Here is a 13,130-nt window from a genome sequence, read left to right as displayed (position 1 = left end):
TGTAAGGCCTCCAGTGTCAGAGTTTGTGATTGTGTTTCTACCGGAGGTAATAAAGATTGCAACTTTGAGGGTTGCGCTGGCGAACTGCCTGCACTCTTTGAAGCATTGACTTTTGCAAGCTTAGAGGCCATTTCAAAATATTCAAATCAAGCTTTTAAACAAGCAATTTGTTCAGTCCAAAAAAAGTCGGGCTATTCTTTGAAATCTTCCAGCAGCACTAACAGGCACTTAACAATGCTAATCAGCTTTCCGCTTCACTTTCGTTTTCAACACAGCCTTTGTTATTCCGGCGCCATTTTTTTTAAAAAAAATGTTCCCTTTAAGTTTACAGAAAGAGATATAATCTACGGAGTTAAGGCTTGTACTTGCGATTTGTTGTCCTAGTTTGCTCTGCCTGCTTCTTATTCAGATGTAAAATAAACTTTGAAATTGCAGGTGTGGACGCTGCCTTTTGTTCCTGCAAAGGCAGGAGGGTCCCGTGATGAGGAGATTGTTGGGCTTCCTGGGGAGTTCACACCCTTCACGCCACAGAATTGCTTCTGGGGCCGCTGGACGCCTCTACCCTCTGCCAGACGGCTCACCTCCCTCCCTTTTCCTGAGGGGGAGGTTTTCAAACTGCTGGATAGCTGATTTATGCTCTCCTAGCCGCTTGTTACTCAAACACGGGCTGGCGTTCCCGAGGGAGCGTCCTCCAAGGCCAGCGGCGCCACCGGAAGTGATGCATGCCCTTTTTCTGACAAAAAAGGGGCCATTTTCATGAAAAACAGGCCGCTTTTTGCTCGTTTTTGCCCCACCCCCCAGGAGGACTCTACAAGCCTCCTAAAGGCTATTCATGCCCTTTAAAAAAAAAACGGGCCCATTGTTTGCAGAGTGCAAAAACCTTTTTTTAAATTTGCCTCTTCAAAATCTTGGTGCATCTTATACTCTGAAAAATACGGTAAGTGCTGGTTTTTGGCAAAACTGCTGTAAAAGGTGATCATGTGATCCCAGGAGATGATTTGGTTGCCGAGTGCCCAAAGTGTAGTCATGTGACCAGGGGGAACAGCAATTGTAACTTCAAATCCGGGTCGTAAGTACCCCCTGGGTAGGTTCATCGGAACTGCTTGTAAGTCGAAGACTATCTGTGGTGATAAGACTCCTCTTTTCTTCCCTTTGTAGAAGGTACCCCTTACTCTGGTGGCCTCTTCCGCATGAAGCTGATTCTCGGCAAAGACTTCCCTGCCAGTCCACCAAAAGGCTACTTCCTGACCAAAATCTTCCACCCCAATGTGGGTACCAATGGGGAGATTTGTGTCAATGTCCTCAAGAAAGACTGGAAAGCAGAATTGGGCATCCGACATGTCCTGCTGGTAGGTAGTCTTTTTAACTGGGTATATCCCAGGATGGCAGATAGTGGACCCCAAAGTGGTTATTTTATTCTTCTTAGGCATGTGCAGAAACACATAGGACTACATATACATGTAGTCTTCAACTTAGTGTCATAATATCCTGAGACTGGCTTTCAGTGTACCAGCAAATTTTTACAGAAAAATGTCAGAGTATCTGTCCTTGTATCTGTCTACTCAAAACAAAGTGGATCATGCAGCAAACCAGTGACCCAAAAGCATGTAGACTCATATAGATGTGTAAAGATGTATAAAGTTAATAGTTTGGAAAGTCTTGGCCTTATTTGTTTATTTAATAAATTTATTTTTCGGAGTATAAGATGCTCCGAAGTATAAGACACACCTAGCTTTTGGGGAGATAGATTCAGATTTTAAAAAAATCTGCCTCCCAGCAGTTTGCCTCCTTGCAGCAAACAGCAAACAGCCAGTTTCAGTTTAGCTGATTAGCACAAGGGAAAAAAATCTGCCTCTGCCTCCCAGCAATTTGCCTCCTTGCAACAAACAGTGTTTCAGTTTCAATTTCAACACAGCCTGATTAGCACAAGCAGCTGATTGTCTCTTGGATCGGCCTCCCAATGATCAGCTGTTTCAGGCTGCAGGGATTGCCATAGCCCAGTGATGGCAAACCTTTTTGTTGTTGGGTGCCAAAAATGCGAGGGTGTGTGCACGATAGCGCATGTGCGTGCCGGCACCCATAATGCAAATGCGCACTACCCCATGCACGGTGCACTGTTCGCCTCTAAGCTGAGCCTGGTATTTCCTCCGGGAGGCCGGGGGAGGCTGTTTTCACCCTCCCCAGGCTCCAGGAAAGCCTCTGGAACCTGGGGTGGGAGAAAAATGGGCCCAACGGGCCAACCGGAAGTTCAGAAACAATCTGTTTCCGGCTTATGGGGGGGGGGCAGGAGAGGCCGTTTTCACCCTCCCCAGATTCCAGGAAAGCCTCCGGAGCCTGGGGAGGTTGAAAATGGCCCTCCCTGGCCCTCCGGAAGGCCGAAAATCAGCTGGCGCACGCTGGAGCTGACGGCTCACATGCTGGCAGATATGGCTCCGTGTGCCATAGGTTCGCCATCACGGCCATAGCCTATTGCCACCTCCATGTGCCCCATTTTTGGCTTCTGCATCCTGTTTTCAGCCCCCACGTGCCCCATTTTAATGGGCGGAAAATGGGGCGCGCATAGGTGGCAGTAGGCAATGGCAATCCCAGCAGCCTGAAACAGCTGATGGTCGGGAGGCCGATCCAACTGACAATCAGCTGCTTGTGCTAATCAAGCTGTGCTGAAACTGAAATAGGCTGTTTGCTGTAAGGAGGCAAATTGCTGGGAGGCAGAGGTGAAAGGGTGGGGCGGGCGGGACTACATTCTGTGTATAAGATGCATCCAAATTTTCACCCCCCTTTTGGGGGGGGTCTTATATTCTGAAAAATACAGTATATGGCCAGCCATCTCATACATGATTCTGGATGACTAACGATTAAAATCAATGGAAACAAAGCAAATTTATTTATTTGAAAATTTATATTGCCACTTTTTTGCACATGGCAACTCAAGGTGGCTTACAGGGATATTAAAACATACATAAGAAATAAAACTAATAAAAGAAAATAAATAATAAAATAATAGCCCCCCATTCCTCATCCTGGTGACAACACATCACACAAGCCATTTAATGGGCTCCATCCCGCTCTGGGTTCCCCAGGCCCACTGGCAGAACCAGGTCTTCAGTGCCTTCCGGAAAAGTGTTAGAGTGTGGGGCCATTCTAATCTCTGGGGGAATGATGTTCCAGAGAGAGTGAGCCACCATGGAGAAGGCCCTTCTGGGTCCCAAAAGGGGTATCTCCCTGGGGGATGGGAACCACAGCATTCCTTGCCTCCCCATTCTAGTGGGTTGGGTAGATGTGACCGGCAAGAGATAGTGATCAATGATTAAAAAACCTAAAGAACATAATCCTATAGAAATGCGGAAGGATCTGAAGCATGGAGTTCATCTGAAGAGGCCCACAGACATCCCTAACTTGAAGTGTTGTGGAAGGAGGAATGGGGTAAAATTCCTCCAAACCCATGTGCAGAGGACCAATTGAAAATGATTGAAAAGATTTAACTGCCATTGCTGCTCAAGGGGACCACACTATTACTGAAAGAAAGGTTCACAAACTTTTGCCACATGCCTATATGTTGATCATTTTCATGAATAAATAAATGAACAAGTACTAGCTTAGATATTTGTTTCGTTGGCTTTTCTTTATCTAGTTTTGGGTCTTGTGTAAAGTAGAGAGCATATTTTAGGATATACAGGTGAAACTCAAAAAATTAGAATATTGTTCAAAAGTTCATTTATTTCAGTAATGCAACTTAAAAGGTGAAACTAATATATGAGATAGACTCATTACATGCAAAGCAAGATAGTTCAAGCAGTGATTTGTCATAATTGTGATGATTAGGTCTTACAGTTCATGAAAACCCCAAATTAACAATCTCAGAAAATTAGAATATTGTGAAAAGGTGCCATATTCTAGGCTCAAAGTGTCCCACTCTAATCAGCTAATTAAGCCATAACACCTGCAAAGGGTTTCTGAGCCTTTAAATGGTCTCTCAGTCTGGTTCAGTAGGAATCTCAATCATGGGAAAGACTGCTGACCTGACAGTTGTGCAGAAAACCATCATTGACACCCTCCATAAGGAGGGAAAGCCTCCAAAGGTAATTGCAAAAGAAGTTGGATGTTCCCAAAGTGCTGTATCAAAGCACATTAATAGAAAGTTATGTGGAAGGGAAAAGTGTGGAAGAAAAAGGTGCACAAGCAGCAGGGATGACTGCAGCCTGGAGAGGATTCTCAGGAAAAGGCCATTCAAAAGTGTTGGGGACTTTCACAAGGAGTGGACTGAGGCTGGAGTCAGCGCATCAAGAGCCACTACACACAGACGGATCCTGGACATGGGCTTCAAATGTCGTATTCCTCTTGTCAAGCCGCTCCTGAACAACAAATGTCAGAAGCGTCTTACCTGGGCTAAAGAAAAACAGACCTGGTCTGTTGCTCAGTGGTCCAAAGTCCTCTTTTCTGATGAGAGCAACTTTTGCATCTCGTTTGGAAACCAAGGACCAAGAGTATGGAGGAAGAATGGAGAGGCACACACTGCAAGATGCTTGAAGTCCAGTGTGAAGTTCCCACAGTCTGTGTTGATTTGGGGAGCCATGTCATCTGCTGGTGTTGGTTCACTGTGCTTCATTAAGTCCAGGGTCAACGCAGCCGTCTACCAGGAGATTTTGGAGCACTTCATGCTTCCTTCTGCAGACGAGCTTCATGGGGATGCTGACTTTATTTTCCAGCTGCCCACACTGCCAAAAGCACCAAAACCTGGTTCAATGACCGTGGGATTACTGTGCTTGATTGGCCAGCAAACTTGCCTGACCTGAACCCCATAGAGAATCTATGGGGCATTGCCAAGAGAAAGATGAGAGACGTGAGACCGAACAATGCAGAAGAGCTGAAGGCCGCTATTGAAGCATCCTGGTCTTCCATAACACCTCAGCAGTGCCACAGGCTGATAGCTTCCATGCCACGCCGCATTGAGGCAGTAATTGCTGCAAAAGGGGCCCAAACCAAGTACTGAGTACATATGCATGCTTATACTTTTCAGAGGTCCAATATTGTTCTATGTGCAATCCTTGTTTTATTGATTGCATGTAATATTCTAATTTTCTGAGATTGTGGATTTGGGGTTTTCATGAGCTATAAGCCATAATCATCACAATTATGACAAATCACTGCTTGAACTATCTTGCTTTGCATGTAATGAGTCTTATCTCATATATTAGTTTCACCTTTTAAGTTGCATTACTGAAATAAATGAACTTTTGCACGATATTCTAATTTTTTGAGTTTCACCTGTATTTATGTAGAAATAATGACAATTCAAAGGATTTTGCAAACATTTTGGTGTGCATATGTGTGACTTTCTTCAAAATAGCTCATGGAAAGTTTTGGAATGAGCTGCTGAGGGAAAAAAATCCAAAACTACAGCTAGTCCTTGAGTTGCAATAGTTCATTTAGTCTTCAAAGTTACAACAGCATTGAAAAAAAAATGACTTATGACCGTTTTTCACACTTACAACTGTTGCAGCATCCCCATGGGCACATGATCAAAATTCAGATGCTTGGCAACTGACTCATGTTTATGACAGTTGCCGTGTCCGGGATCATGTAATCCCTTTTGCCAACCTTCTGACAAGCAAAGTCCATGAGGAAGCCAGATTCACTTAACAACCATGTTACTAACTTAACACACTGCAGTGATTCACTTAACAACTGTGGCAAGAAAGGACATAAAATGGTGCAGAATTCACTTAACAACTATCTTGCCTAGTAACAGAAATTTTGGGTTCAATTGTGGTCGTAAGTCAAGAGCTACCTATATTTTTATTTTTTCAAAAAATGTATAACAAAACACCCTCTTTATTTAGGAAGTTTTGGGAGGCAGAAATGATATTCTGTTTAGTCCACTTAGTTTCCAGATGAAAAAAGCAGAGAATGGCTGTTCAGTATTTACACACAGCTATGTGGAAGAAATAAAAAAGGAGGTCAGGGTTGCATGTGGAAAGAAGCGTTTGAAATAATTTAGGAAGCATTTTAGTTTCTATTTATTGATGTGTTTTTATTTGACTGTACACCGCCCCGAGTCCCTTTGGGGAGAGGGGGCGGTATAAAAATCTAAATAAAAGTAAAGTAAAGTAAAGTTAAGAGGCTTTGTATTATTGGATTAATTTATAAGATGTGTTCTGGTTAATTTCTATCCTGGTCTGGTACAGCTTTGCCTTTAGGAATGAAGAAGAGTGTAAATGTTCTTAAACATTTCAAAATGGCACTTCTGAACTTTGGTAATTTGTAGATATGTTTGCATTTAATTAAACACTTAAAAGCCACATGAATAATCAACTAAATTTGTAAGTCATTTGTACACTGCCAGGCATCCCTGGAGAGTCAATGGTATACAAATGTAATAAATAAAGAAAAATCAATAGTCATTGATGAACTCCATTAAGAACAGCGACATAGCTCGCAAAGCTTAATTCCTCATTTTTCCTGCTGCCAGTGTACAGCAAGAGGGGGGATTTAAACAGTCGTGTTTTGTCCTTGTCCAACTTTTATCCGGCTTCTTCCAGCACACTTTTCCAAATCCTGAGTTTTCGATTCTAAAATCCCAGAGCTGAAACCGAAATATGGCTTGGGGCCGTGGGATGCTGCCACTGTCTGCAAAAAGGGAATGTATGACCACCGAACGCTTGGATTCAAATTTCAGGGTTGGAAACAGTAGTGTTGTAGAAGTCATGATGCTCCTCATACTTGATAAGGCAAGAGACAGAGGGCTTGTTTGAAACCAGTGAGAACTGAAGAAGCTTCTTGAATGAAAAGGAAAAAAAAACAAAGTCCAGTTACCTTTTGAATAAGCACCTTTGGGACAACTGTGACGTGGATGATGGAAAATCCACATAGACATTTAGCTAGTTTTTCCAGACTGGAGGGGGCATGGTTTCGTGTGCTGCCTGCAACCCATGGATGGGGCTTCGCTTGTTTGTGCAGCCCAGTACCAGTCCACGGACCAGGGGTTGGGGATCTACAATGTTAGCTATGTGGTTTCAGAAATGAAGTTTGCTTTACTCAAACAGATTGATTCTGGAAGGGTAATGCACTTGTGAACGTGTGCCTGTCTTGTTCCTAGCTCTGTTTTTATTCTGCAGAACCAAAAAGACAGTGGGAGCTAAAATGTTAAATGTTTTATCTTTTTTAACTTGATGTTTGCTATTTGTACGGGGGAAATTGTTTTCTAGGGTGAATGGAAAATTTTAAAAGTAAAATTGTGTACCTTTAAAAAAAAATAGTTGAGCAATAGAATTACCTTACTGTATATGGCTGTGTGTCCAATTGTGCCACTGAGGTAAACCTTGTTGTTCCAAGAGAGCAAAATGGAGTAACAAATAGTGTGCCATAGAAATTTAAAGATATGAGATGGAGAAAAAACATACAGCTAAATGTATTTTACACCAGCATCTCCATGCCATTTTATCTTTGAAAACCATCCTTGCTCCCACTACATCCATACAGTGCTTCATACAGTGCCTTTTGTGCTTTAAACCAGCCAGCTTTATCTTTTTAGAGCTCTTATCAACTCCTTTCAGCTATGACTTCCTTAATCTTTCCTTTCCTCTCTACTCAAAATTACCCTTGTGTACCTTGATACTACTCAGCTGCTTTGAAACTCATCAAATTTAGTACTCAACACATTTTGACGTAAAAATGTTGTCCCGGTACTCATCGTTTGTTTAGTACTCAAGGCACAAGCCAGAACTTGTCACTGTCGGCTGCCTTGTGACTCACTACTACATTATTCCTTATGGGAAAAAACGTGTTCGGTACTCACCATTTTTCCACCATCAAGGGTGGAAGTCAGGGTGGTCCTTGGAGGGAATGGGAGACTTGCCAGTATCTATCTTGTGCTGGCCCTGAATGTCTGTCTGAGGATTCCTCCCTCTTCCCAAAGGTGCTTTTTCAAAAGGCAACTGGACTTTGTTCTCCCTTGAAAACATTTTGCTTCTCATCCAAGAAGCTTCTTCAGTTGTGACTGACTTCTTTTTTGTGGCAGCCATTAAGCGAATCTGGTCATTGCATGAACACCACAGTCAGTCAGAACTGAAGAACTTCTTGGATGAGAAGCAAAACATTTTCAAAGAAAAACAAGAAAGTCCAGTTGCCTTTTGAAAAAAGACATTTTGGGGCAACCATGACCTGGATGACTGAGAATCTCCATAGACATTCCTCCCTCTTGTAACTCTGATTTCCTTATTTTGCTCCTGCTCCAGACCATCAAGTGTTTGCTGATCCATCCCAACCCGGAATCTGCCTTGAATGAGGAGGCAGGGCGCCTCCTGCTGGAGAACTATGAGGAGTATGCTTCCCGGGCTCGGCTCCTAACTGAGATTCATGCCCAACCCACCTCTGGCTTGCATACCAAGAACCCTGCTGAGCCTTGCTCGTCTTCAGCAGGTGCCTCCGGGGAGGGTCCCATGGCCAAGAAACACGCAGGTGACAGAGACAAGAAACTGGCTTCCAAGAAGAAGACGGACAAGAAGCGAGCTCTTCGGCGGCTTTAGGGGATTTGGGAGGGGGGGTGTTGAGGGTCTGAAACAGACGGGCTATGGGCATTGGGGGTTCCATAGTACATTTTCTATCTCCTCTCTTTTCCTCTGCCACCTTCACTTTGAGACTGCAGTCCAACTTTGTCTTGCCCTGGTCGGATTTTTCTTCTTTTCAGTTTTTAAGTTATTTAAATTATAAAAGCAGAAAAATCTATTAAATGTCTTTGGTTTCTAAGGAAGGCTCTTAATGTACGGTTGTGCCATCAGATGAAGTGGGGTCGGGGGACCATGTTGAGGGTACCTGGTTCCTCTCCTTAAAATGAAGGCCTTCTTGAAGCCCAAAAGGGCAGAACTCAGTTGAGGTGGGAAGAGGTACCTTTTGCTCTTTGGAAGAAGATTGAAAAAGCTTCTGTTTTCATTTTAAGGGGAGAAAACATCAAGGAGGGAAATTGGTATGGTTTATAAAACTGTACAAGTGAAGGATATGACGACTTCTTAGATTTCACTTTATAAAATCGCTTCATACAAGATAAGGAAAATGTTTCTTCACCTAATACCTGAATCAGAAATTTGTTGCTATGATTTTCATACATGAACATGAGGGCAGGTATATTTATAGAGGGGAGAATTATGTGTCTTAGCGACACAGATCAAAATGAAACTTATGTTTAGGAGCTGTGTAGATCAGATGGTAAGGGGAAGCTGGAATGGCTGTTCCGGGAACATCTGCTTGGCTATATGACAGCTTGCTAGAACTGAGCAATCTCCATTTGTTGAAGTGTAAGTTCATGCATTTAAAACATGGGTGTCTTAAGCAAAGAAAATGGTCCTCTGGGTCATTTTAGTGCGGGTGATTTTATGATAGCTCTCAGAGGGGCTTCCTGAGAAATGACTGGCCAGAATTTCACACTTAAACATTAACTTGCAATGATTAAGCTAATTTGAGAACTTGCTGGCCACAGAGGTGCAGTTTCTGTGCCAGAGGTTCAGGACAAGATGAGCAGATAGGCCTATAAAACAATTGATGTTCCTATTTGTCCCATCCAATCAGCGCTGAACAAAATCAGGTAATGTATTCTGCTTAGAAATCTAATATTTATTGCACTTAGTTTATTTGTACAGTATTTCTGTGTCCATTCTGTACTCAACAATTCAGACCCTTCATCATTGCCTACAAGTGCCATCACAGAGCGACTCAAAATCTGCTTGCCCTTGTCTTTATCATTTTATTACCTAGTTTTTATTGATGCTTAAAAACTTTTATATAACTATTTCATGGAATTTTCCCAAAGCAGTAAGTCCATCAAAAGATTTTTAACATTACTTTTCTGAAATAAATATCCCATATAAATGGAAACAAATCAATAAAATTAGAAGTTCAGTCCCATTTATTCAAAATAAAGCAGTGTGCAGATTTAGGGTGTTGATTCTTTTGAAATGGAATAGTTTTTGAAAGAAGACCACAAGATGATAACGGTGGGGGTTCATTAGATCTAAGTGAAGGCTTACCAGATTGGTGCCATTCCTGAAAATTCCTCTTCATTTCCACATCTTATCTACAGTGAAGAGTCACTTCAACAGTGAGATGGGTGGCATAAAAATTTAATATCTTCATTATCAACAGTAGAAGGACTAGGGGTTTTGAGTCTTATCTTCAGTCTCAGATTGATAGTTGGTGTTTCTCACAGAATTCATACAGTCCATGTAAGGATTTGACTTCAATTGTGTCAAGCACGTTGAGGTGATTCCCGATTTCTCCATTGGGACCTCTTCAAGTGAACAATCATCGTGTAACTACAGAGAAGTTTGGTCATCATGCTTAAGTGTTGTATCAAGAAATGAGTACCTTGCCAATTCAAGCTGGGTTCCTTTCCAGCTTGAGGAACACGATGTTCCCTTGATCAGGCTCATCTGCATGTCAACTGGAGAAGCATATCAAGAAATCAAAATTTTCTCACCACAGTTTACGCTGATGTATAATGGCGAAAGTTGTTTTTGCCACCTAGTTTTAATGCTTCTCCAAAGGGACAGTGCAGTGCAGGGCCAGAAATAGGCCACTAAAATGATCCCAAAGTAAGAACCATTGATCAATAACATGTTGGGGTTTGGAAAAAAAGATGTTTTTCTCAGTCAAATGCAGATAACTCAATGAAAACTGAACCACCTAAGATGCAATAGAAAATGATTTTCATGCAAAGAGTGATGGACACTGGGTTAAATAATTTTAAACTGAGCATATGAGATTTGGCCCTCCAAATTTAGATTTGGGGGATGGAAACCAGAAGTGATGTAGAAAGGGTGATGATGCATAAGTTGGGGGAGTTGTATGGTGAGACTTGGCTTTTTTTAAAAAAATGGTCTGTGTTCTGTTCTGCATAGTTCCCATTTCAAAACAGCTGGAAAACTAAACTGGTTCAGCAACCACAGAAGCTTGGAGTTCCCAAAAGTTCAAGCTGTGTGTTGCCTCCTCCAACCTAGATAGGCCTAAAAGGTAGGGAGAAATGCTAGTGGTTCTGCAATTGCCAGATCCAAAAATGTGGAGATCTCTACCTTTTTCTCGAGAAACACCTGCATTGAGACCATGATTGTTGAACTTCTCAGATGCCAGCAGAGGGCACTGCTGCATTTTGTGTGTTTAGTCTAATATTGCGCATTTTGAAGCAACTAGAGGTCTACACTTTCTACCCTGCAGCAAATCAATGGGAAAAATTATATTTCTTAAGAACCTGCTTGGTGCTGTTTTAGAATATTCAGTATTGTTTCTTCTGCAAATCCTGAGTTGTACAGAAAGCAGTTAGAAACACCAAGAGAGCCTTGAGTCCATTTCTGTTGCATTGCCTGGGGGGCCTACATTTTAAGCAGCCCAGCCTCCCTTGATGGTGGGTGTGCAAGGGGAGCACAGGTGAGGCTTAGACCTGGGTCAGCAGTATGGCTAGCCTGCATCCGTTTCCTAGAAAACCTTAGAAAGTAATACAGACTTTGCTTACCTATCTCTCCATGGGTCTCACCTATACATGAATGTGCATGCGCATATATGGTCTGTCCTACTATGCATTTTCAGAGCAATAGTTGTCCCACTTGATAGCCAGGGAGGGAGGGAATGTTGAGAGACCATAAAAATACTATGAGTATAAATTAGGGGATGAAATTCTTTGCCTTGGAGGGTCGCATTTCTGTCAACCCCCAATTAGATGGATCAGACCAGGAAATCAACTCTACAGGAAGGCTAAAACTGCTTTGATTGGCTATAATAACAATCTTCCCAGTTTGGTTGTACTAACTATACCTTCTGCTTCTCGTAGACTTCATTCAGTGAATGAGGTAATGGTTCGCGCATATTTCCAATAAGTTCATCTTCCTTGTTCTCTGCCATTCCCTCGGAAGTCATTTTTTTGGGGGGGCTAAGCCATGGGGAAGAAACCTTTGTTTCTTTCCCCTAGCATCTGCCAGATACTTTTGTTTGCTGAGCTTTTCTCCAAGGGACATGGGCAAATATGTGAAAGTAAATAAGGTAGGGGGTCTGAAACTACTTGCTGACAGCTTTTTAGATGAACTTTAGGCCAAAGACCATGATTTGCTTGCTCCCATTCAAATATTCTCTCCTTCAGTCAGCTCCTTGCTTTTAGGCCCTTTCTCTGGACTACCAAAACTAAGTCTCTAAATCTTGAGTTCAGGATCTGAAATTTTCTTTTTGCACCTCTCCCACTAACAAAATATCTCTTTTAATTCCCTGCCCCTCCCCACCCTTTAATGAACCTAGAACTTGAGGCTTGCTGAAATTGTTAGTACTTCTCTCCACATTCCTTTTAAAAAAAAAAAAAAATATTTAAATTTATCTCCTGCTTTCTGAGGCCCTCAAGGCCATGTACTAGTGATGCTCAAAATCAAACTTTCTGCATGGCCCTACAAATGTATATATACTTACTATTATCTAATGGATGGGCAACTACAGCCCCTTTACAACCTATGTACATTAGCTCCCAGAATTCCTGTGCATGGCTGGCTCAGGAATTCTGGGAATTGAAGTCCACGGGTCATAAACAAGGCATAGTTGCCCACCCCTGATCTACTATCCCTGCAAAGTAGGTTAGGCTTACCCAAGATCCCCTAATGAGTTTCACGACTGGGTGGCCATTGAAGATATTCCTCTCTGGTCCTACTTCAAGATTTTTAACTGCTGTTTTCCATAAGTTTAACTCAATTTCAATGGAAGGTGTTTTGAGCCTGGAACGTGCCCCTAGAATTCATTCATGTATCTGAGACCACAAAGGATGGAATAAATTGAAATGAGTTCTGGGTAGATTTGAATCTTGTTTGCCATATTTTGGAAATGAAACACCCATTGTTTACTCTCTCTTCTAGGGCAGTTCCATTTTTAGTCTTTCCACCAGGTGGTGCTTATGGTCAAAGTAAGGAATGAAGAGGAAGTTTTATTGTATTAATTCTTTGTCATTTTAAAGAGATGTCAATGGTAATCTTTGGTCATATGCAAGATGAAGAGGCTGGTAGGAGTGCTGGTCAGGTGGAATTTCAGAGTTGAAAGGATTGGCTGTGCCTTTTCTCTCAACCTTGACTTACCTGACCACAACAAGCTCCTTACAACCATATTTACTACACACA

The 13,130-nt window shown here is 42.3% G+C and overlaps 1 protein-coding gene across 1 annotated transcript in view; it reads left to right on the top strand.

Annotated features, from left to right (window-relative positions):
• The window catches only part of LOC309400477 (ubiquitin-conjugating enzyme E2 S), a 34,594-nt gene extending 22,170 nt beyond the window's left edge, over window positions 1-12,424 (top strand). The window contains exons 3-4 of the mRNA XM_081968997.1: window positions 1,159-1,349; window positions 8,235-12,424. Coding sequence (XP_081825123.1) covers window positions 1,159-1,349; window positions 8,235-8,525 — 482 coding nt within the window. The 3' untranslated portion in view covers window positions 8,526-12,424. The remainder of the gene's footprint in view (window positions 1-1,158; window positions 1,350-8,234) is intronic.
• The last annotated feature ends 706 nt before the right edge of the window (window positions 12,425-13,130 follow it).

This window comes from Natrix helvetica (assembly GCF_964273705.1).
Source record: "Natrix helvetica genome assembly, chromosome: W".
Classification (NCBI taxonomy): domain Eukaryota; kingdom Metazoa; phylum Chordata; class Lepidosauria; order Squamata; family Natricidae; genus Natrix; species Natrix helvetica.
The sequence above is the reverse complement of the archived record's forward strand: the minus strand, read 5'-3'. Positions and strand labels throughout refer to the sequence as shown.